At 42.2% G+C, this 26,093-nt stretch overlaps 2 protein-coding genes across 4 annotated transcripts; one reads left to right on the top strand and one right to left on the bottom strand.

Annotated features, from left to right (window-relative positions):
* Positions 1-293: 293 nt before the first annotated feature.
* On the top strand, positions 294-1,393 carry dmac1 (distal membrane arm assembly complex 1). Its single transcript, XM_008298200.1, has 2 exons — positions 294-725; positions 812-1,393. The coding sequence occupies exons 1-2, from the start codon at positions 536-538 to the stop codon at positions 874-876; spliced, it is 255 nt and encodes an 84-aa protein (XP_008296422.1). The 5' UTR covers positions 294-535; the 3' UTR covers positions 877-1,393.
* A 1,488-nt stretch (positions 1,394-2,881) lies between these two features.
* snx13 (sorting nexin 13) lies at positions 2,882-25,802 on the bottom strand. Of its 3 annotated transcripts, none has more exons than XM_008298204.1 (25): positions 25,662-25,802; positions 16,789-16,892; positions 16,571-16,673; positions 16,329-16,418; positions 14,351-14,472; positions 14,144-14,262; positions 13,828-13,932; positions 13,610-13,698; positions 13,342-13,425; positions 13,070-13,208; positions 12,862-12,950; positions 12,587-12,686; positions 11,742-11,938; positions 10,994-11,098; positions 10,660-10,830; positions 10,475-10,544; positions 9,655-9,833; positions 9,451-9,558; positions 9,237-9,347; positions 8,947-9,108; positions 8,778-8,849; positions 8,541-8,686; positions 7,559-7,627; positions 7,360-7,472; positions 2,882-5,528 (listed from the first exon to the last, which is right to left on the bottom strand). In XM_008298204.1, the coding sequence occupies exons 1-25, from the start codon at positions 25,671-25,673 to the stop codon at positions 5,293-5,295; spliced, it is 2,895 nt and encodes a 964-aa protein (XP_008296426.1). In that variant the 5' UTR covers positions 25,674-25,802; the 3' UTR covers positions 2,882-5,292. The 3 variants fall into 3 exon arrangements, with proteins under 3 accessions (XP_008296426.1, XP_008296423.1, XP_008296425.1); XM_008298201.1 differs by lacking the exon at positions 25,662-25,802 and adding an exon at positions 25,289-25,398; XM_008298203.1 differs by lacking the exon at positions 25,662-25,802 and adding an exon at positions 25,289-25,396 and having other exon boundaries at positions 9,655-9,797.
* Between the last annotated feature and the right edge of the window lie 291 nt (positions 25,803-26,093).

Here is a 26,093-nt window from a genome sequence, read left to right on the forward strand (position 1 = left end):
TGTCAGATTTGTGGAACCTTTATTATCTTTGTGAAATTGCTAAAATGGGAGGAAAAAATAGATCAATGACTTCTTTAGAGATGTTAAACATTCAATGGGGTCAAATTGACCCCAAAGAGGGTTAAGAGTTAACACGGTTTTCTATCATTAAAATGTGATAAAAGCATTTAATTAATTAAATAACACAAAAAAGAAGAAGACAGAATTGGTCATTCTCTGCTGTAAAGTCAGTTTCCTTTAACTGTCCAATGAGAAGCTAACTTCCGCCTCTCTTCTCCACCAGTGACCTGGAACTGTTACGACACGTGACCCGGAAGCACTTCGCTGAATCCGACCTCTCAGCTCTGCCCTCAGCCTGCAAGACAACAACTTATAACGAAGCATGACTGTAACTTTGTCCTCAATTTAAGTTACTTATTTAATAAGGCTTCCAGACACGGGCTCCAGTGTGTTTTGCCCCCGTTTTTGTACGCGCTCCTTCCATGTTTTCGAGGCGTTTTTAGCATATTAGCATTAGCTCCCACACTGTCGCACAATGTCAGCAGCCCCGGAGGTCCCCGCTGCCAAACCCCGTCAGATGTTTAACGGCTGCTGGAGCTGCAGGCTGTTGTCCGGCGGAGGTCTGTGCCTGTCCGGGGCTTATGTGTTCCAGCAAGCCTGGAAAGCGATGCCAAAACGCGGAGGCACTCCCATGGGGACAGTGTTGCAAATGGCATTTGCTACAAGTAAGTGCTGACACAATACTAACGTTTTTTCTTCTTCTTGCATTATCTAATGGGTTTGTAAATATTCACCTGTGTTAATGTTTCAGGTGTGGCTTCTTGGGGATTGGTTGTCCTGTTTGATCCGGTAGGAAATGCTCAAAGGAAGACGTGAAGACAACTGAGAGCTGCACAAATGCACATCATTTCACTCAAATGTGGACTGCAAACCTGCTGAGCCAAAGACACTGCTTCAATGGAAGTCTGCTATGAACTGATTAGAGTGTATATCTGGACCAGGCATCCTGAACTCCTGGAAGATGATGTGTGCTTGAATTAAAGTGGAAAGAAATCCTATATAAAATACCTAAGTGCTACTTTAAATGTCATCATTGAAATGTGTTCTTGCTGCAGATTTCAACAGTAATGATTAGTCATAAATACAGTCGTCTCTTTTTATAAGCAGCAGTGTAATTTCTTGTAGCGCAGAAAGCACACGTGCAACCAGTGACACAAGTGATGCCTCTGCCGCTGGAACAAGAAGTTCAAAAAGTCAATGTAATGACCGTTAATGTCATTACTTGTGCTTTTCTTGCTCTCGAATGCCAAAATGTCCTTGAAAAAGCCTAATTTACTAATGTATCAATGTCCTACAGTCTGCACAAAGAGAACAGAAGAATCTTTGCCATAAAGCTGTTGCCAGAAATCTTTATTTTTTTCAGAGCTGTGGTCGAGGAATGCTGGTTCACTGCCACATTACTGGGACACGTAATGTAGCCGAGCCTCATGCGTTTTATTTGTTCCACAGAGTCCCCAAAGTTAGAAAAGTGACTCCATTAATGTCATGCGGAATTAGGATTTAAAGACGTAGCCATTAAAGCTACTGAAAGCCATGAGAAGACACCACCAAGTGACATTATGGTAACTGTAGCATCCAGCCCATACAAGGATTGAAGGACTGAATATTTTAACCTCTGCATCAGCCCTGAACACAAAACACTGTATTTCTCTGGTATGAATCAATAATGAGAGCAGTTCATGGTGTTGATGAAGACTTCCTCTGGTGAAAATTAAGCTTTTCCTACATTTGTTAACATGCCCATGCAGTGATTTATACGCTAGAAGATATATCGTGGGTGAAATGATCAGTCGAGTGTTTCCAATGAGAAGCTTCAGTATACTGTGAACTGTGTCAGAAACGGAGATTTAGACTTCCAGGGTTTCAGAAAGAAAAAACAATTATCTTGTAAGGTGGGACTTTGTGGCTCATTTGTTGCGGAATTACTCCATAATACAGATTACCATCGTAGTGGTTTTATAGGGTTTGAGCAGACTCATAGGTGAGCTGGTGTGCTTGAGGGAGCAGGGATGAGTGCACGGAGAGAGATCTGCACATTCTAGACTAGAGGAGACAACGGTGTTACAGATTACACATATAAGCCACTTTAAGAAAGGAAGGAAGGAATTATCTTCATGGGGAAACAAAAACATCTAAATATGTCACTTTCATTCATAGAGATGAGTTTTTAGAAGCTAAATCAATGACCAGAGATGACTTTAAAACATAGATACTCTATTTGTAAGGGCACAAAGCTGCTTTGGGTCACCTTACAAGCTTAAAAACACACAATGTCTGCTGATCTGTAACTTTAAAAAATGTGTGGTGATAGTGAATACCCAGCATTAAAATGATTCTAGCTTTTTGTTCTAGCCCACAAGCAGTACTCTGTATGAACAGCTGTTACTGGTTCAGGCTGGCTCTGTACAATTACAGTGTAATTTCTATTTCTACCATTTTAAACACTGAATGAGGAATATTATTATTTAGTTAATAATTCCATCAAACAGAAGCCGGTAACTGCAGAGGGAGGCAACAATACAAAGAAACCAAAGGTCTGGACATCTATTTATCAGTTGAATCTGCATTACTGTTAAACAAGAGAACGGCTGCTATTATCAGATACTTCAGGACTGCAGCAGTGAGCTCCGGGATAATCCCTTCATCCTCGCTGGAGGACCGTCTAATACTCAACCCTTGTTCACAGGACACTGCCTTCAATGTGATCGATGTCTTTTAAGCTGGTGGATAAACTTCAGCAGTGTTTTTATGAACAAATATTCGCTGCATAAACCATCCGCAGGACAAGCAAACACACTTAAGACACCATACACGCTGTGGGTCAGTTAGTCTGAGTTACCTTTTATTAGTGTTATACTGATCTGAGCACAACTGCTCACAAGGAAAAGTTTGATAAGCATGATGCAAAAAAACACCCTAAAGTCATTTTCAGTCGCGTAAAATGATCATGACATTCTGATTGATTTTTTTGTTTTGTTTTTAGGTTAAAGAAAAATATGAAAATAGAGTTGACAGTACATTTAGGCACACTATTAACACATACTGTACACAGATATGCACAATTTTCATTATCATAGATTCATATATACTGGGGTTAAAAAAAGACAAGCCTTCCTGTATGGAGAGGTGTGCAGAAGGTTAAAGGTGACATCTCCTCCTCCATCGCTGGGGGACAAAATATTCACCTCCCAATAAGAGAGGCTCCAGTCCATGTCCTCCTAACTCAGCCAATCGGAGTCCACCAGGGCTGCTCAGTGCAAGCAAATCACAGCAGACGAGGGAGTTTCCATCCAATGACTGCAGCAGAATGGGGCTCCGTTCAGCCAACGGGAGAGGGGCTCCCACAGTTGCTACGGTAAGTGCTAGTTAGCAGTGATTCCATTGGTCACAGCTCTTCTGTGAACCTGCTGGAGGGGCGGGTGGTGCGAGGGCGGGGCGTCTTCCAGCACAAAGTTCGTAATGACGAAGATCTCGTCACACTCGATACAACAGGCTTGAATGCATAAAACGCCGCTTATGAGTTTAAAAAGAAGCAGTTGTTCGGGGGCCGCCTCTGAGCTAGCTGACGCAGGAAAAACCGCAACCCCTCCTCTAACACTGCCGAATCGAAACACAGATTCTGCAAGAGTGGGCGGGGGATACGTGGAAAATACCACCCCGCACACTGAGGAAAAAAATAAAAATACAACAAAACTCAGACTTATAAAACAAGTCTGTTAAATAAACATTGTACTTTTACAACAACGGAATGTTAAGTTGTTGGGGTATGGAGACATTTCTGGGGAAACTTCTCTCGTGTGTTCTACTATTAAAACAATATGAATTACTATTTGCAGTACACAATGATTCAAAATGCACATGCAATAAAAAAAAAAAATAGATATTGCACCAAATTAAAGACGTTTTCTCAGGATAAAAGTGATTAGGGATATATCTCCATATCTCTATCTTGATTTCATTGTAATGTTCAGTCGTGTGGAGGAGAGCTACCGCTAGCGTGCGTCTCTTGGTCAGTATATACTGTATATAGATTTAAGGCTGGTTCACTAGCTCACACTGGCACAGTTTCTGACTGAAGAGGTTTGCATCTCCACGCTACACACACACACACACACACAAACACACACCCATTCGCACAAAAGTCTACACGAGCCAAATACAGAACAGACCAGAGAGTACATTCTTCGATAGTAACACACCTCAAGTGTGTCGCCGCAGCCTCACCTTTTAGATCATTAAAGGTCAACACTGCGTCGTCTTTCTTCACATGATCGGCGATATGAAGCACAGTAATGTTCTAGAGTATCCCAACGTCAAAACCAGAACACACACACACACGCACATGTATGAACAGCATGAGCTTTGGTCATCACAGGTTATGACAGTAGCATTAAAGGGGAGGTGGCCTGTTCTTGGAGGGTGGTACAGATGACGTTAACACTTTAGACAGAGGAAAAAACATAAATCTCAGCACAAGTGTTTAGACTCCAGAGGGGGGGAAGAAAAGCTGACAATAAAAAACAAAACTCGACCCATACTTGTTCAGTCACATTTTAAAAACAGCGCCTCTTAAACCCAGTGCTATTGACATTTTTGGTTGCTATGAAAACAGAAACAGAATTTGCAATGTAACAAGTGCTTTTTGCAGGTTGAATGTCTACAGCATGAGGGTGAGTCTGATTACAGCTGTGAGGCCAGTCCGCTGACATGGACGACTGTGCCGGCCCAAAGACAGAAGCGGGAAGGAAGGTAAGGCAAGGTGTGGGTCTATGCTATCTAGTCCTGCAGTTTAAAAACAATACAGTATTTGTGGTCTGCTCTCTGGACCATAAGAAAGCAGCATTGGCTGGCCCAGGATAAAGCTAAACACAACTAAAAAGTTCAAAAAAAGGAGGAGGGGGAGGGAGGGTGGGAGAAATTTATAAACTAAAAGAAAAGACTGCCAAGTTCAGTCTTGGTGCAAATGATAGGATTTGTGTCTGCGCTTGTGTGTGTCACAGAGTGAGAGTAGATCAGAGTGTGTTGTTCATCTGTCACTTCTGTCCTGACAGAAATAATCAGCTGGATGATGGGAGTGTTTTCACCGGCAGGAGTGTGTGAAGGAAGAGGAAGGGCAGAAATCACACACATACCTCAGCGTTCACATCGAGCCCCCCCCCCACTCTCACTCTTAGCTGTCAAAGTCTCTGTGTGTCTAGTCGGCCCGTGTCCTGTCGCCTCCGTCCTTTCCTGTCACCTCTTGAGGGAGGAGGATTTGAGTTTCTGGCTGTATCTGTGGATGCGCGGCGAACGGGAGTGCAGCTTGACAAAGAGCTCTGGGAATTTGTACTGAGGGAACATGGTCTCCAGGAAGCCCTCCAGGAAAACGTAGACTAGCCGACGGTTCATGGGTTGGTACTGGAACATGTCGAAGACGCGGAGTATGCCCTTTCTGGTGGTGTCCGCTCCGATGATGTGCTTTAGCTCATCTGAGGAAGAGACAGAAATGCAGTGTAGATGTCAGCTCTGTGCACAAACTCTCAAAGAGGCAGGGGGGAAATGAAAACTGTTTCCTTTTTTATCTCTGAGCTCACATCAGCGCAGTAGTTGGGCTGACAAGAGGGAAACTTAGATCACTTAACTGCACCTTCAGCATGCTATTAGGGCTAGAATGATGCATGGAAGTGTTGTAACAGAGACATGGAAAGAAAATTATGTTAAAACAAGCATACTGACAAAAAGTCAGATGAATACACTGTCCTAAAGCTAAACACCTGCACTAATGTAAATGTGAGAAGCTCGTCCACCTGCCTGAGGAGGCCAACAGAGCCTTTGCAACAGCCCCCAGTGTTCAGGACTCTTAGATCTATGAAGTAGGAGGCAGATGATTCCCATAGAAAAGCTGTTTATCAGGTGGAAAAATCAACCAAATCTGTATTTGCCAAATGATGGAAAAACACTGAGGATTGTTTTTCTGTTTCTCCAGTTGGCTAATAGTCTGTGAGACTGTGAAGGAGTTCTTAGAGAGATACGCTACTGATGCAGGAAGTTACACTCCGGCCACAGTGAGCTACACTCCTGTGATGGATAAGAGGGAAATTACTGTTACAGTCCTAAGCAAGATGAGAGAGAAACATGAAGCAGTCCTCCAATGACAAGACAAATTGTCTAAGAACAGAGAGAACTTGTCCCTCCATAGGTGATGAGAAGAATATAAATACTGAAAGTCCTTTTACTCTGGGAGCTCCTGTCCCAAAACAATGTGTTGTGTGAGATTCTGTCCAAGAGACGCTGACTTCAACCTCCTCGTTTTGAGAGTCGCGATTCTTCTTCACCCACAACAAATCACTCACTTTGTCATGTCTGAAATATTTTATGTTGTAACACTGAAAAACACTGTGGAAAACACTTCAAACCCAACTTCAGCTTTGTCAGTTTTCTTGTGTTGTGACTTATTTGCCTTTGAGAGCAGAAAACAACCTCTGTGATGATGGTCGGAGAGAACATCACGTTTATTATCCGTCTCCCCTCAGCCACAAGGGGCAGCGGTAAACCAATTCTACATTCGAAGGCCGATTTGGAAACAGAGGTAAGATTTTGGGTGCTTCTCATTACATTATTTCATATTCCTTCTCCACCTAGAATAATTCTTTACCACCATTTTGAAGCAGATAGAGAATCACTTGTTTGGAGAATAACAGAAGCAACAAGGCTGCAAAAACCAGGAGTGTGGACACACGAGATTAGCCTGTACAGACGTCTACTATCAGACTGACACACCCTGTTAGTAGAAAATGTGTTATTGATTGAACACTGCAGCTGATTGGACTGCAGTACTACCACATCACTGCAGTTTATATCGGGACAAATAACAGCTTCAGCTCAGGGGTAAAATCACCACCAAGTTCAGATTACACTCATTATTTAGTTTAAATACTAAAGGAACAAAAGAAAACAATTGACATTAGACATGAGAAAGATCTTTCTTTTCAAGGCTTTTCTTATTTTAATGAGTATCCTGGATAATCTTAGTCCGGCAGATAAGACTCTGTTGCCTTTAACTGATATCACTGTGCCCAAGTAGAAAGTAAATTACACTGAGCTGTGTCGTGTTGCTCTCCTCAGATCTTTTCTTTGTATCTCTGACTTGCGTTTTCAATGGGAAGGACTAAGACGTGAGCGCTAAATGAAGGATTGGAGGAGACATTTACCACAAAGGAGAACCCATCAGCCCAGAGACAACGCTTCAAGGATGAGAACCGAATAGACCAAATGTGGCTCGGTGATAGCTATATAAAGTCTGTGTTTGTGTATTTTTACCTGGCATGATCCCCAGCAGGCTCGTCTTGGCAGCTACTCGTGTCCTCATGCGGATGCTCTTGTCCCGGCGGGGCGGGGTCTCAGCTAGAATACCATTGGGCCAGTAGGAATCCCTGCACAGACGTGGAGTCATTAAGAGTTACTCGAGATTCTTCTGACTAATCAGAGAACTTGGCTACGAAAAGGGAGGAGGGGTTACCTGAACTTTTTGACATAGTCTGCCACCTGTTCAGGTGACGTCATATAATCCACATGATCCACGATTTTTCTACAAAAGGAAAGAGGATTTAGGTTGTGCTCTTTGCTTTTTGACTTTGCTTTTTCACTGCTCTGTGACTGATGAGGAAGACTTCTGAGAGATATTATCTGGCTCTGAGTTTGTGTGTGCATGTGTTCGGCTGTTAAATGAAATCCCATTTTGCTGTTCACACAGGTATCTATGTATCTCTGTGTGTTTAAAATACTGTACTTGGGTCTAAATGTTTGACAAAGACATCTGCTTTCATTGCCAAACCAGCTTAACAGTATGGAAATCTCACTATTGGTTATACCGTAAATTCCAGACAATAAGCCGCTACTTTTTTCACACGCTTTGAACACTGCGGCTGAAACAATGATGCGGCTAATTTATGGATTTTTACGAGTTTTACGAATTTGCCTCGAGACGAAAGTGACATTGAGAGTGACAACGAAAGAGAGACTGAGGAAGTGTGTGACGAAGTAATTCTGAGGATGTTCTATTTCGACACTGAAAAAGACGACTTTAGTGGTTTTAGTGCGCAGGAGGAAGACGAAGATAGCGATCAGTGACTTTTCCTGGTAGGCTACTGCATCTTTTTATGTTTTTAACCAGCTGTGTCACAGGCACTGTTCTGAAAAAACACATTTATGTATTTTGTGTATGTTACCGGTGCATATTTAATTAAAAGTTAAGAAAATCTTTATGTGTAAAATCTTTCTTTGTAAATATCTCATGTTACAACGTGGACACCTGTGGCTTATAGACAAGCCCGGTCTATATATGCACAAAGTTTGTTTTTTTTAAAGTTAGTGGGTGCGGCTTATATTCAGGTGCGCTCAATAGTCCGGAATTTACGGTATTATTTATGTAATTGGGTTATATACATAATTTAAACATTTCTAACTAAGTGTGTCTTCTAAGGTCTTTGTGTGTCTCTGACCTGTTGATAGTGTCTCCGTATGTGGCCCTGATGAGTTGCTGTAGCAGGTTCTTGATGTTCCTGCGCAGCCACTGGTTTTTCTCTTTAAGGTCGAACACCTCGTCCATCAGCAGCAGCATTACCCGCAGTGGGATATTGTCATCCACCTGGAGACATGAAACACACGTTTGCCATCTTGCTGAAAACATATTAAAGAAAAAAAACACCGTTCACCACCCAAACTGCCCACTGACTCACATTGTCATCCAGCTGGGCAGAGACTCGACAGTGTTCTGGGTCGATCTCAGACTTGGGGAGGAGTGGAGGCACCTGGGGGGGAAAAAAAGGGGGAGAAACTGGTTAGTCAGAGGTTTTGGTGAACTCATACGTCAGTGTAACAAGTAAAAGTTGCATTTCATAGTTCTACCTTGAATATGGATTGTTTGATGTCCTGACCGAGTCTTTCTGACATGCGGCCCATGTTGTCAGAGACCTTGTTCATGCCTTCAGCCAGACTGTCTGGCAGGGCTTTTACTGCGTTAGACACGTTCCTCATGGAGCTTCGCAGAGGATTCACAAATGTGTCTATCTGTTGGTGGATAAAACCAAAGCAGAAAAGGATTTTTAGGTGTTCATTTGTTCTACATGAAGTTATTTGGTAGTAAAACACAAAAGGGCACTGAACCGCTTATTCTTTGCACGTAATAATTTAGAGACCTTTCGTGCAAACTCTCCTTTGCCCTTGCTGTAGGCCTTGTTCTCTAGGAAGTCATAGACGTAGGGAATCAGAGTTGGGCAGGCCTTCACCATCTCTGGGTTGAGCAGCAACTGGAACACACACATGCAAACAACGTTATTGACATACATTCTACAAATCTATACTGTAATACAAAACACAAATAGAAAACAAACTGAAACACAAAACCATTACCTGTAGGTAAGCATTGAGGTCTTTTTTTCTTTTCTCCAAGAAATCTCTGTCCATGTTATTAAAGGTCTTCTTCCCGGGAAGCTTGAGGATCGACGCCAGGTTCTCAAACTAACACAGAACATATAAAAGAAGACAAAGTGCATGAGCTGCTGCTGCCTCTTTGTAAACACTATTTTTTTTTAACTTGCTTTGACTCGCGCACACCTGTTCAGTGATTCTCATGTGGAAGTCATGGAAGTCCGAGTAGCGGCGGTAGGTCTTCCAGCAGTCCTCACTGCCGTCTTGGTTGCGTCTGAACACAGTGATGGCGTACAGCGCGTAGGTCTTACCGTGGTCATTGCAAACCCCTGCAGCACCCCAGAAGCCGGTGAGACAAGTATCAGCTACCCCGCCCGGCAATACATCCAAAAAGAGGGAGTGGACGACGGGGGATAGGGTTGATGGAAGACGATGAAAGAAGGGAGTAAAAGAAAAGTGTCGCAGGTGCAGAGTGTGGGAGTGGAGGAGCAAGCAAAAGAATACAAAGCAGAGGGTGTGGAAATGTGATAAAAGGGAGGAAAGTGCGACAGAATGACAGGAAAGGGGAGGAAGGAAAAAGGAAGAACAGAAAAACAGTGAGGGTAATGGAATGAAAGAAATAAAGAATACTGGAACAGTATGAAGTGACACAGCAGACGCATGCAGATGAACGGAGCTAGGAGGTGAAAAGTTCAAAGAAAAGAACATGCAAGAAAGGGACTAGTAGGGGTAACAGACACCCAAGAAACAATTTCACACCCCATTCAACACAATGTCTAGCGATAACCAAATCCCACGCCGAGTCACAAGAAATACTTTCAGACATGCGTACACACGTTAGAATCTACAGTGAACCCTTTTTCAGAAAAGTGAGAAAAGGTTCTGCAGTAGTTTGAAGAAAGCATACAGCTTCATTAATTTGCACTTTGTAAGTAATTCTTAAAACGCCATTGTAAGTAATTCTTAAAACTAAAAAAAAAACCCTAGTTTACAAAACTGAGCGTACCTGTGTCGGAGATGAAGGCATGTAGGTGCATAGTTTCATCATGGCAGGAGTTGGACAAGTCGTCCAAAGACTGAAATCACAAAAACCACACAAGTAATGATGAATCAGCAGGAGGGAAAAAACAACTCCAGATGTACCTCAGTGCATCAGTATTTTAAATCCCACATGAGGTGAAGAGGTCTTACTAGGTTTATGCTTCCTGTGGGAGAGCCATTGAAGGATTCTCCATCGCCATCATCAGACCCTCGGTAGCTCGGCTCTTTCAACATGTCCAACTCTGCTAGCATGCGGACGTAGAGAGGACTCTGCTTGAAGGATGGGTAATAGCGCTCATCGCGTAACATCATGTCATATACCTGTGGAAAAGTATGAAATCAGTGAGCAAATAGAAACAAAGAAGCACATTCAGAGAAACAACTAGAAGGGTTTAGAGAGACTATCTATGCAAATAGTACTGGCATGGTTTATAAAATTATCCTCATACACAGACTGTTAAAGCCTGTTTAAACATTTTACTACCTTTCTCTGAATTTCATCAAATATCTCCGGTGTGGGGTCGTCTTTCTGTAGCTTCTCCCCAAGTTTTGTTACTGATTCCTCGTCCACCTGCACCCTGGGAGACGCCTGTTAGAGCAGATAGAGTCAATAGATAACCTCTCATGATATTACAGCACACAGGCTAAAGGTTGCAGTACTTCAAAACAAATATATCTGTATGTAAACTAAGATGTAACTTATGTCAGTATAGTATGTTTAAAACATATTTAACTTCTCTGTATATCTGATTGCTGGTTGAAATTCAGGGTCAACATGTATAGATTTTTTAGGGCAAACACCGATTATTAGTAATCAATCACTAATAACCAGTATTCTGAACCTGTATACAATCACATTAAATATCAAAACCTTTGTGTGAAGATAACACAACCTTCAACACAAAACTTTATTGAAAAGACTTTAATGATGTTTTACATATGTTTAATTAAAAGAGAACTTTTCAAAATGTATCATTTAGTGTTGACAGGCTATTACTTGTGATGTGTAACTAATCAGATATTGCTGTGGGTGGGACATCGTTGATGGTTGCTGCATCAAAGCCTACGTAAATCGAATGACTTTTACCAGGAATTGATGAAAAAATTAACAATACCAATAATCAGAAAAATGCTGAACATGGCATTCAATTATCTGTCTAATCCCAAAGTTAAACTGGCTTAAATGCATCTGACACCAGGTTATAGGCATGAAGTCTGAATGCGCCTCGTACCTTTTCAGAGAGGTATTGTTCATAGACACCGAGTGCTGCAGCCTTCAGCAGCCCCTTGGTGGCACTGGGCTGCTTCTTGCCACCATCTTTCTGCCAGCCTAGCATCGCCTCCAGCTGCTGCTGTGCCGTCACTCTGTATCCCTCCACAGTGAGCCAGAAGAACAGTTCTGCCTGGGCCCCTGCTGCCTGCATGAAGTCTGGAACAACACACAAACAACATTTGGTCCAAATGGTTTGTGTCTTCTAAAGCACTTTGGTTACACAAAGTTCCACAGTCAGTGGACCAGTGCCTCTAAAATTCTGGCACTTAGTATCTGTGGTCTCTGATGATCTTATTTCTAAAGATCCATCTACTATTACACTCCTGTAAGACTGAAGCCCTGCCCCTTGCGCTCTTTTTATATTTAGTTGTTTACTATTTCTGCTTAGTGATCCACCCGTATGAATTAAAACCACGTTTACACTTAATTAAACAACCATTTCAAGCAGCGTAAATCCTAGAACGACAGAACCAGCTGTAATGTTCAGGCTGTTGGCTGTTGTCCACCCCAGATCTGACGAAACTTGGCTTGAATCCTAGTTCGCACACACATACACACACAAACTAGTGTAATCTGATCTGTAAAGTGGAGTGACCTTTTCAAATCTCTGCCGAGGTCATGTGGGACTGAGGAGGAGTATGTTTAACGAGGGCTGACTTGGGGTTACAAATTTGAGAGAAATGGAATAAGTTATGGATTATAAAGATGATTAACAGAAATGTTCCGGATTAGGGCCTCTAGATTACTACAGTGACATTTGGCATTCGGGTGATATGTGATGTGATGATGCGCTTGCGGAATTACCCATAAAGAACTGCAGGGCTATGTTGTGAATGAGGATGTGATCCAGCGGGATAACGCACAGCTTGCCAAAGTTGGCTGCCAGCTTCAAGGCATCGACCTCCTGCGCAACACAAGGAGCAAAACATAAAACGTCACTAACGAACTGACTTTGAGTAAACTCGGCGGACAGTTGTGCAGACAGTGTCTGACCTCATGGCCAAAATTAATTTTACTAATGTATGTTTAAGTTGGATCCTCCAGTATAAACAATACAAGGCTGTGCAGCAGTTTCTCACCTTGCCAGACTGCAGTCTCTGGATCCTAGTCTCACACACCTTCTTCACAAACAGAAGACTGTTAATCTGGTTCTTAATCACGTTGATGTCTAAAGGACACACAAACAATAAAGCAGTGTGTTTATTTAGGCAAACTTTACATATGTACCAACATGACAAATTACCCTTGTGCACGTCTGCATATAAATGAGAAAAAGTGAACGCCCACCATCTCCAGCTGTGTCCAGGGAGCGGAGATACTGCAGCTCCTCCAGCACCTTGTCTTTCACGGCCTCCAGCTCAGGAGGTTTGTCTGTTAGCTTCAGGATGTTCATGAAGGCTTCATAATTACAGCTGGAGTCTCGAATCTAGACACACAATTACACATTAAGAACACACATACCAGAACTAAAATATTTCCATCCTTAATCCTAGTCTGATTTTGGTTTTTCATTGTTTTTTGGATAGAATTTGGATAGAAGGACGAGTGTTAATGCTCACCATCCAGATGACAAACTGATTGATGTAGTCGGGGTCGCTCAGCTGGTTGATCAGAGGAAGTAACACACCACGCGCCAACACCTCCTAAAAAACATGACAGTGCATTACCAGGTATGCTCTAAACAAACATGCCTTCACATAGCCAGGAGTGCCGCTTATCTTTGAGTTTGCAGTTGGAAATATCATAGCAGGCACCCATATTGTGTAACTGAGTAAGTATTTTCCCTCCTTGTACTTGCATCTCAGACCAATCTGTTTGTGCACTCACCCTTAGGAAGTATCTCATATTCTTGTTGTGGAAATCTCCAGGAGGTAGTAACAGATAAAGAAGCAGCTCACACAAGTCCCGAAGAAAACCTGACACACACACACAAACGACATGCTTAGGTTTACGAGGTACAGCGTCAAACGTCAACACCTTTGAGCGAAGAGTTCCTCACTAAAGCGTGAAATGTAAGGTGAGAAACATTGCAGAAGTGTGTTTACCTTCTTCGTCTTTGTGCGAGGTGCACACTACGTCTCGACAAATCTTTCTTTCCATCTCCACCTCGGCCTCAAAGAATGAGTCCACCAGCTCTTCTGTTATGTCTCCTGTTCAGAAATCATCCGTCATTGTCATCATCCGCGCTAGTGTTGAAATCAAGTCTTTTCAGAAAATTGGTTTTGATTTTCTTGAGCACAGAATCATCATGTTGTCAGGTATTAGCACAGTCTTTCATTAGGTAACTTCAAACAACTCTGGAGATGTGCTAAACGTACTAATACAACTGCAGTGAGTGGGAAACAATGTGTGTGCGCCTACTTTGCTTGTCCTCCCTGTCGGCGAGGCGATCCTGGGCTTTTCTAAAGACACGTAAATGGGTGGCAAAGTCGTCCACCAGGCGAGTGGTGAAGTAAGGCTGCCAGTCCACCTCTTTGGACCTTGGCACACAAACAAAAACAAAGTACAATTAGTCCGACATGTTTAAAACACTCACTATCAGAGGGAAAATGTGTCTGAGTCTTTTACCGTGTGGAGAACTGGACGAGGGCATTCTGGAGCGTTTGTCTGATCTCCAATAAAAAGGACTCATCCTCGCTCAGAGTGTAGTACCAGTACTGGATGTAGTCTCTAAGCGCAAACTGGATCACCTACAGAGAGAAAAAAACATGAAAGAAGAGGAAAGCAAAGTTTAGAAAAGGCAACTCAATGAGCTGGACTCTGTGGAGTTGGAAGTAGATGAGAGGGAGGGAGCAGACTGAGAAATAGTTAAGTTACTCCTGAAAATGAAATCTGTTTATTGTCCATGTCTAGTACAAACACTCAGGGAGCAGATGTTATTAGATTTAAGGAAACCTGGATAAATCAATCGTTTAGCTGCACTCTGCTCCTTATAAGAGAGAGATGTAACCGATGATTAAATCAAGCCAAACACATGAATCAGTGTAAATGTCAGCTGCTGTATACGCTGCAGAGAGAGAAGGAGGAATTTGTCAAAGAAAAATGTGCTTATGTGAGCACATATAAGGGAATGTGCTGGAGAAATCGGGAACACGCGTTTCTTTCAGAAAGCTTGATACACGACGTTAGATTTAGCTATGCGAGATCTCAAGGTTGACATGCTGCTGAGATGATAAGTGTGCATTCCCAGGGAGGAGGGAGAGAGCGAAGACACTGTGGTAGAGCAGTCAGCGTCATCTGACCATCACTAACTGCTGTGTCTGCACTTAACTCTGCCGGCTGCACTGCTTTGCTGAGGAGAACATGCTAAGCGCTTGTTCTTTTACCGTAAGCGGCGTAACCACAGGATAAGGAAAACTGTGACTACCAAACAAAAACCACATCTACAGTGCTGACTGGCAATCGAACCATCACGTGGGAGATCCATTTACACGTGTGTGAAGCTGAGTTAATCACCGGCAGACTCACAGGCGGTGAAAATATCTATAACCGTCTTTTCCTTTTATTCAGGCCACATGATGGATAGAGCTTTGATGCAACGGTACAGAAAGTTTCAGTTCCACTTTCTGTCAGAACGGCTTTTCCAGAGTACATAAGGAAAAATAATTTTTTTTGGCACAAGCTGATGTGTACGAGAGAACTTCTTTAGTTGTTAACAGGAGAAAAAAAGCTTTAAGAAACTTTGAAAACAAGAAAATAGCTCTCGAAAAAATGCCTTTAAAATCATGGTGTTGACATGCCAGTAACATGAGATTTAACCTATTTAAAGTCAGGAATGTGTAACACATCTGTAAGTGTGACCAGCATCATGTTTTGCAAGCATTTCATTTCGCCCCTCACATAATTGAGTTATCTGCCACATTTCTTGCCGCGCATTTGTTTGATTCAATTTTTATTTAATTGCAAAAATGCATCTTTGTCCAACAAAAGCCAACATATATCAGCGCAGACATCGTGCTACAGACTAATCTAAAGACAAATAAGATGAGGAACAATCTTCCTGTGGAGCCTTCAGTGGGCCACGCAATGTTTGATAGCTGATAGTTCTCTTTGGCTTGAGGCCATTCAGTCTCTGACCCGGGCCAACTGATGGGTCAGACAGTGACTTAAGTGAGCCAGTGTCCAAAATGTCTGGAGAATTAGCATTTGTCACCCAGTTGTAATCCTGTTATCCTCTGTTAGTCTCTCTCTGTAGCTGTTGTCACGTTATGTTATGTGCATTGCTTTTTATGACTAATAGGAGTGTATGTCCCCTCATAGCTGAGTAAAGAGAACAGCAGGTACTTCAAAGTAAAAGGAAAGGCTTTCTTTATAGTTCATAACATTGGAATTAATCGTTTAGAGCTTATATAGTAAATTCTACAATGTCCGCATTCAATCAATTATTCAGTTTTTAATCATTTTTGTTGTTTAATCTGTTTGTTCTTCCCTATTTTAACTGTCATGGTTTGAAAAATTAAGACTTGACCCAGATGCGAAATGCAAAGAAGTCCTGATACATAACACAGAGAGGCACGCGCACACACACACACACACACACACACACCTGTTGTAGTGGTTCATCTATGAAACTGGAGCCCGTCAGTCTCCTGTCAATCTTTATAGGCCTAATCTCCAGCTTCATCTCATCCAACGTCTGAAAGAGACAAAACAATATCCACCAATAATGAGAGATGCAGTGATGTGGAATCGGTGAAAAGTTTAATGATTTTCACAGTAAATGTTAGAGAATCTGATCGACAGCTAATTAACTTGTTTGTGAAGGTGGAGTCCAAAGCGTGCGTTTACCTTCAGTATACCAATTTGTGTGGGCGTCAAGTAAGATTGCTCGCACTTTTCCAGGTGTTTCTCGGAGTTGATCTTTCCATAAAGCAAAGTGACCGCAAAGCCCCTGGAAAACAGAAGTGAGATTGAGGGAACAGCTACAAACTGTAGCGTTTAGGTTACAATGAAAAAGTAGACTCATGTAAAGAAGTGAAATGTGATGTCGAGGTCTTGTTGCTCACCCGCCAATGAAGCAGAAGATATAAAAGGCCAGGTAGAATATGGCAAAGGGTCCAAATGTGACGAGGAACAGCACGACTCCCCATCCCCAGATGGACAGACTGGCCTGAAACACACAAAAGCACAAATACTTCATAAATACTCGGTGCACTTCAGCTTTGACTAGTCTGAATAAAATATTTTATACATAATATATGCATATAATAAGAAAAATAAAACAGAGTAGACCTTTGAGCACCATATGAAAAACGGCTTGATCTGCTCTCATAGCCCCACCATAAATTCTGCAAATAAAGCTGTTTGAGTTTCATTCCATTGTAAAAGACGAATCAACAAACCAGCAGCACTTCTGGCAGAGGCTAAATCAGAAATACTGTACTGTGTTGTACAATGACGTCATCCACAGCGCAGGAAAAACAAAGTTCTCCACTTTAAAGGAGATGTTGGCAAAGGAAGAGATTACTTAAGAAGACACACACCATGGTGTGCTGTATTGTTAGAGAGCATCAGAAGAAGACGGCGATTGTGTGTGTGCATATTCTTGTGTCACATCCTATGGCTTTCCTGTTATTGTCAGTGGAGTCAGGAAACCAAGCTCTTGTTTCTACCTAAGAACTCTGCCTCACTTTTCCACAGGAGTCACACTAGTATTTCTATTTTTGCGGCTCCATGCTACGCCAATGCTACAGACGCAATTATAAAACAGCAGCTGTATTTTTTTAATGCCCCTGGAGGGGTTTGTACGTATGCTGGAGGTTGTTATAAGAAGGATGAGGCTGCAATAGTGCACCACAAACTTGATCACCCAGGAGGTGCCAGCTGGACAAAAGAAACCAGGCAACACAAACCTTAGAAAAGTATTGCATGGGTGGTGTTATTAGTTTATGTGCAAAGTTCTTCACACAACGGTGCTGAAATGTAAAACATTCCTATTCACACACTGTACAACACTCTCGCCCTGACTTTGAAGCCATCAGATAGAGTCACTGACAGACATGATGATCACTGGTGATGATCTTCGGCTGCCCTACATTCATCCTAGAGTTCCTTAGATAAGCAGCTCCACTGATGGACCCAGATAGGGACAGACAGAGCTTCCTCAGGACACTGACACATTGTTCTCACTGCCACTGTCCGCTATGGCCAATCGGATGACACACATTAGACTAGTTGCCAACAGTGTCAAACTCGGAAACGTGGGCCAATCAGTTTACTATGTATAGCACAAGCATTTCACACAGACAGGTGACTGGGATGCAATGCTAATCAAATTAGTCTTAAGGCATATGGATTGATTAACAGAAATTTGAGAAAAGGGCTAAGGGCAACCTGTGGCTCTACCAACATAAATCGTGTCATCTAAATGCATATTGCTAAAAAATATGTCAGTAAAATAATGACTAAAGACAACTGAACACATGCTGTTGCCTAAAGGCTACTGTGGAGACACTATGCAGGGCAGCTGGATTCTAACAAGATTCCCGAGAGATCACAGGAGAACCCATTTATCCAGTTTTGCAGTTGTGTGCTTATGGCTGATCCTTAGTTTGTCATCCTGTGAGGAACTAGCAGCAGCTACCAACATGTTTTAGGTGTGATGATAGTTGAACTTGGACTGGGATATAGTGGCAAACATCCAATCACAAACCAAGTCATTTTTTTTTGGAAAATGTTTGTCGCACCACGTCAATGTGATTATTCCTCAGCACAATGGTCAGAAACAGCACAGGACGTCTGGAGAACTTCTAACCTGTTTTGTGGGCAATGCTGATGGAGAGCACGTAGCTACAAATCACAACAGATTCCAATTACAACTCAAAACTTAAGTCACGTGTGTCCTTGCAGACACGTGGACACGGAAAAAACAAATTAGCCTTCACAAACCATCTCTTGTCTGGTTAACGGTGGAGAACGATAATAAATAATTTCATTACTTATTTAATTATCAACCTAGATATGATAGTGTGAATGTGAACAGTATTTGCATCTCACTAAACTTAGTACAACTGCTTTGGTTCAACATCAATTTTAAGTATTTCATGACAATTTAGATGCAGGGCTGAGCTGTTCTAAAGCACACATTAATGCCTCGTGATTAGAATGCCTCTGATGAAGTATATTTTTGATTAGACTCCCAATTTAGTCCAAATAAGGCCTCCGCTAGGATCAAATTGGTAGCACCAAACAGATAAATAGTCAGACTGCCTACTACAGTGCTGGCCACTACAACATATTGAAGAGCACGGGACAGGTTTAATAGCATGAACATCTGCCATATGACGGGCACATGCTGTAAAAAATTAGTACACAACTGTGTCTGCCCTAAAGCAAATACATCACTAACAACTCAGCCAGTTTCAACACTTAGTGCAAAAGAAAAAAAAAAACTTACAAAGAGTAGTCAGATACTGTCCAAAAAATTAAACCTTTATCAAGCATAGTCTATTTAAACCATACAGTAGGTGGAATTTCTGTCATGAGGTATTGTAGTGTAACATTGCTTGCTCTTGTTCAGACAGCTTGACTTGCTGACAGTCTCTGTCAGCGTGGATATATCTATTCAAACTGGCAACAACTGTTTGTGCTGGTGAGCCGTGTATCCAGAGCACGATGGGCCACAATAAACAAAGGATCTCAGTCGGATCAGGTTGCATAAAGCCGATAACAGGCAATTTAAAAAATGACTTCACTGGCACCGGTTCAGAGCTTGCAGATCAGCAGGTGGTGTCCTTCGTCGCCACAGGCTAATTTCGCAGTATGGGGGAAAAATTAAAACCTGACGCTGATGGCTGTCAGTGGAGACCTGCTGACCCTGACTTCACTTACTCATTGTAAACCCACAGTCTACTAGACAGGTCCTGTCACTGCGTAGGCAGAGGCAAGACAGCAGAACTGGTTTTCAACATATGGGCCATTACACTAACAGAAACACATCACCTCTGAGCACGCCTTGGATTATATGACGCATAACAGACTGTAACTTCATTTATAAACCTGCCTATGGGAGAAATCAGTTAACGGGGGAAATTACTAGAGCATGTTTATGTTTAATACAATAATCTGACTACTCTATAAACCATGTGTACATGTGACTGGTCAACAGTCAGTTCTCCACCCTACATTTCACCATATTTTGAATGAAGGCTGACGTTTAATTGTCTTAGCTTACGTAAGACGCTGCAGCTTTTCCTTTTGTTGAAACATCTGCACTGACAGCACATACACAGGAAGCACACATTTTAATTACTGTAGTATTCATCTTATTTAGACTGAAAAATGATTACATTTTTATTCTAACAGCTTAATTACTTTGGATAAAATGAAGCACAGTTAATGTTTCCATTCACAGCTTTCTCTGTCTGAGGTCTTTGTCATTAATGCACAACATGCACTATAACGCGAACAGTCTGGTTAAACATCTACACTACATGGCCAAGATCAGGTCTCCTATCAGCAGCTGTGTTACCAAGCTTTTCTAAATAAACTAGCCACACTAGAAGAACTAACATTTGTATGTACTTGACGTTAAAGACATCAGCCTATTGCAAAACGCTGACTGTATGACTAAAAGTCTTGAGCGCACGTGCACACGTTGGTGTCCAGGCTGCAGAATGTGTCCAAACTGGCTAGACTACCCCTTCTTTCTCAAGTCATAACTGCCTAAACAAAGTCACTGATAGCAGGGTTGGGAAGAGGAATAGGGTTGGCCAGCAAAAAGGACCATTATTACAGTTGAGCTAGGAGTGTAGGAACACAAAGGAGAGCTATTCACAGAGCAATGTAGCTTCCCACAACCTTTGACTATCTTGAATGGACTGAATTGCTCTAAACTCTGACACCCTCAAAGCAAGTATAACAGTATCACCCACAATGTTGTCACCATTTACAAGAAAACCAAATTAAACTTGCATGGAAACCTCAATGAACAGCTTGACCAGCAGTAATACATCTACATGGTTTAACTTTTGACCACACAGTACACACACCACCGCAGGGAAGGCAGCTGATCCACTTTGGGAAGTGTTCAGAAACTTTTAGCAGCCCAAGGCTGTCATCACATTTATTACCACGGGGCCTGAGCTACATGAAAACAGGTGACTGCATTCTACACACACACGCAGTGCGATGATGAAGCCTTTGCCTGGATCAACTTGAAGCAGCAACTACTTATTCATTCTTTCTAAAGAACAGCATTGCCTTTGGTGACAAGTTACCGTGTTGAGCAAGCATACTGACAGTCAAAGTTTGCTAAATCATTCTGACAACCATCTGAATTCAAGATCAAAGCAGTGCATTAAGACCACAGGCCACAGAAGAAAGCAAGAAACACTTAACATTAGGGTTAAACATTGTCTGAAAAAATTCCGTGTCGCTGTTTAGGAGCCATTTGAAAGCTCTGATCACGTTCTTTAAAAAACAAACTAGATTTAACTATTGCTGACATGTGTGACACTGCATTTTGCGTATAAACAGTACACATTATCACTAAACACATTGCACAACAACTTACTGAATAAAAGCTAACAAACAGCCTAAGATTTAAAATATGTATCTTGCAGGTAAACAACAACTTGCCAACTTGCCTGTGCTGAGTGCGGTTGCATATTGATCCAGTCTATGCCAGTTTATTCTGACAGCCTACATACAACCTTATTTTCATTTTGAAGCTCAAGCTACAGTCAAACCAGATGTCATTAGTCCCACTTTCCACCTTGCTGGTTTACAACATCTGGACATCAGCACAGTAAGAAGGGGGCTGCAGTCTGCTGGGGCCGCACAGGCTCATCTTAGATGCAATAATTAACCAGAGATGTATATTAACAAAATTCAAAATATTTCTTTTGTCAACCAGCAAGGTTAGCAATGTTTAACGGTTTATTTGATTTTTTGCGCATGTCCCCAATCAGAATACACTGCCAGCAGTGCTTTCTCCAAATTATTAGAGCTGACACTCAACTTGGGTATGTAAATAGTTTCATTGTAAAAAATAGCAGCTTGCAAAGTCTTTTTTAATATAATACAAATTATTATACATTAAATCAAAATAGGAAATGTAATTTCAAGCAAAACAGCTACTTTAGAGAACATGGCTGTTCTCTTTCCATCTATGCATTTCAAATGTAAAGGCAATGCATTCAGGGTGCATCATGCTGTACCACATGCAATAGCACCTTGATAAAGCAACTGAACGTAGTTCAAATGGAAACTGTATGTCTGCTCTGACGTCAATGGTGCCAGTGAGCAGCAGTGAATGTGCAGGCTATCGGTAGGCCTGTGTGATGAGGTGATGAGACTGCCGAGGCTTGGCTCTGTAGGAGAGATGATAACTGACACTCTTGAGTCATTACAGCTTACACAGGGTTTAAAACATGAACCATCTGTTCCAGTGATTAACACCCAAGCCCATCGGGATGCACACATTTAAACATCTAAGCATTTCCTTATGCAACCTACACTGAACAGACACACATAGACACAAGTGTGACAATACTCATCTCTGAACAAGATGTATGTATGACTTAACATTTACTATAAGGTATTAATCAACTGCATGTAGGTTGTACAACATGGTAGACTATACAAGGTCATTTTACACATTGTTCTAAAACATACATTAAAAAGCCCCCTTTTCAAATGATCACCTGTCCCAGTAACAAGATGCTCAGAATGATTATTTCTATATATAAAATGGCCAAGGATCGAAGACAGAAATAATTGCCCTTTACTTCACTGCAAACTAAATTAACAACTTCATAAACTTGGTTTACTTAGCCATTTCACAACTTTATGATGACCTAAATCCCAGACGTGATGGTACCTCATGACATCAATCTATAGACTGATGTCCTAGATGTGCTCGCATCTTACGGATGTCTCTGTGCCTCTCTCAAACCAACTGACAGTAGCAACTTGAACTGTGAATAATCCAAATGGCCAAAAGCCCTGCAACAGAGAGGCAAGGTTTTGAGGAACCTCTATTGTTGAATGTCCTTGACTCGGTGCACACACAGCCTCTTATCAGTGTCTTGGTGATTATGAAATTCCCACATTACCTGGCTAAAATTGAAAACAAACCCACGCATACACGTGCGGGAAGAACTACTCAAGGGTGGATATTTCTATTTTAGGGACCCATGCCAGTCCACAAGCGCTCCAACCCTGATCAGTGTGGTCATTGGGCGAGAGGTTAACTCAGCCCATTAAAGCTCTCCTGTGGGAGATCCATGGTTAATGCTTGTGAGGAGGAGAAAGTAAGTAGGACTGACTGATGGTGCTGGCCTAATCCGTCAAGACCACCATAATACAAAGAGCTACCATGTTAACCCTAGGATTAAATCTCAAGAATGAAAACGGTAGGTGAAGTAATCATGGCTAATTTTCAGAGAGGACAAGAAAAATGCGTCATGTTGTAATTTGTTTTGTAACGAGAGCTGAAATTGCTAGGATTATTAGAAAGTGTGAAATTTATGATAATTTTGAAACCTTCATACTTTAAGATAAGATTTTAGTAAAGCTGTACTTGTGTTACCAGTGTGCTCCTTTTTCGAGAGAGATAGTAACATATTTATGACGCAAAAAATGGTGAAGGCTGCACTAGTTGTACCCACACAAGCACAACTTTACTAAAATGTTACTGAAACATTCACCTGTATGTTCTGCCTTTGCATAGGTTGCCTGAAACATCACCACCATGTTGAACTAACTCCGTCATCTGAAGGTGGTCAGTGTTACGCTGTCAAACTACTGACAGCCCAACCTAACTAATGACACAAACAGTAAAGCAGATACAGAACAAAATCTAGCTGCTCCCTGCTAATTCAAAACCTGTGCGATGCTTTTTCAAACAATTATCTTTGTGTCCAGTTTCTTATAGCTAGCTCCCTTTAGCTGTAGTTTGACACTGCTAGCTCCACTATTCCCCTTGGGGAGGATGAAGTCAGCCAAATTCCTTCTCTGACACAAACCAGTCCCCAGCTACTTCTTTTCACCTTCTACTAAGAAGCTGATCCAAGAGGGTGTAGCTGAGGATTTGTGTTACTCACCCAAGATCCCAACCAGCAAGTAGGAATCATTAGGCCAGCAATGCCCCTTCGAGAACTGGAACACACACCCAGGCAGAAGGTGAACCTACCCAGAATTGAACTCCAACCTTTGAAAAGTTTAACTGTAGCTGTTCAAAGTCAAATGATACACAAAATGAAGAGAATTTCAATCATACGTGGAGAAAAGTCCACTTCTGATGCACGTGCGAACTGCATTCTGTGTCAGCGTGACCCAGACACACTGTGGATATATCTGGATACAAAAAGACGCGTCTGAACACAGCTTAATTCTTGAGAACTGCCAGCTTGTTTGGCAGGGCAACAACCTCTCCCGAGTGTAGGAAGGAAGAAGAGGTGTACTAGATGACAAGTAGGCCTGATGTGACAGCATGCTGGCCTTAATGTCTACCGAGCTTTGATTAAGACAGCTTAATGAGGTTTAGCCAGGGGTGAAAAACACTGAGATAACTTTGTGTGGCTGTGGACAAACACACAGGGCACTCTTTCAAAACTAATTCAGCGTACAAATGTGAATTTGTAAAGTTATGTGAGAAGGCCACTTACTCACGGAATCTGATCAGACAGAGACACACTACATGTCAGCATCTACAGCCAATCTCACTAAAACGTGCAGTTCAAATCAAGTGACACAATAATACAGGATAGAACATGGAGTAGGTAACTTGTGATCACAAATATAATATTGGCAAGTCAAAACCTAGGACATGAAGCCAAGTCTCATTAGAGGACAGCCCAGCAGAAGCTTACTAACAGTTTCAGGTTAGCAGAGAGCTTCCTAGCTAAAGTTTAACACCTCACTATACATTACACAGGAATCTGTCCTGCCTGTCAGACAAGCAGAACGCGGTGCAGCGACAGCTCAAGCCTCATTATCATCCTGAACCTGTACTTAAACTGCTGGAAAGGTGATAGCTGGAGCTCAGGTGAGGTGGACAATCTAGTCTATTCTCTTGTCAGCAGACATACTGGCAGTAAAAGTATGTCTGCCTGTTTCAAGTCAGGAAACCAGCATGCATCACGTGAGAACCGTAGCACAACTACATGCCATCACAAGACACAAATCTCTACAACCACTGACCGGCAACAATGGACTCAAGACAACCCTATTAATATTTCAAGACCAGCCTGTGTTAGGCCATTTGTTTGTGTCTGACAAGAGAAAGGAGCTATTCTGACTACTGAATGTCACTGGAAACATGTCCTGGATACAATTCTCCCGGACTTTCTCATAAGTAGAAGTAAAACTTTTAAAAAAACAGGGAAATTCCACACCATTTCTACCATCCGTCATTAGCTGTCACCGCCTATGATGTTTGCCAACCGTAGAGTTTGGCAAGCAGCGGTCCACAACTGTACTCGACCTTGTTGATATCAAGCATGCAGTTGTTTTTTAGGTTTTAGCTTCTCTAGCCGTCCAAGCAGCTAACGCCCAGCTCACCTGTGCTCGTTGTGATGTAGAAATTCGTTGTTGAGGGACCTTACTCATAATCTAAACGCATACTACCGACATTGCCTGTGTCAAGCTAATTCCAGCGCGGTGTTGACAGTGCGGATACCCTAAGCCCATCGTATTAACTTAGCGTTAACGGTGTAATCCCGGGCTGACTGCCACTTATAGCTGCCAGCCTTTCTGAAAACACAGCGGCTGCGTGTCGTCCTCTCCCTGTCAAGCCTCTGTGTTTACCTGGCGGGGCTAACGCTAAGGCGCTAGCTGCTTCAAGCTAACTAGCCGTGTCCACCACTGGAGGAGGGAGAGAGGAGGGGGGGAAACAAACTACTGTGGGGCGGCTACTTCACCGGCGCTAACTTACCTCTGCAAACATCGTCTAAAAGGCTGTTGCGTGCGGTGGCGCTGGCTAACCCCACCACATTGTAACATGCGAAGAGGAGGTTATTTTCTCGGTTAAAAACGGTCGTATTTCCAGCCGCCGTACTCTCTTCGGAGCGTCGCCATGTTTGCCAGGTTTACGTCTCGGGTGCTCCGTTTGTGGACGTCGCCACGCTATTGGCTGAGAGGCGATGACGCAGGATGCAGCGATAATCACGATTGACTGACCTAAATAAAATAATAGTTTACAATTTCTGACATCTGTGCTCAGGTTTAGCTTTACCTAAATCTAGTATTATTGTATCGACTGATCTGCACCAACATATTATTACCTCTGTCACATTTCCGAGCTGTAACGTACAGCATTAGTCAGCAAATCTTAACATAACAATGTTGATGTGACATGAAATATGCA

The sequence above is a fragment of the Stegastes partitus genome, unplaced genomic scaffold (assembly GCF_000690725.1).
Source record: "Stegastes partitus isolate 25-593 unplaced genomic scaffold, Stegastes_partitus-1.0.2 Scaffold1294, whole genome shotgun sequence".
NCBI lineage: Eukaryota > Metazoa > Chordata > Actinopteri > Pomacentridae > Stegastes > Stegastes partitus.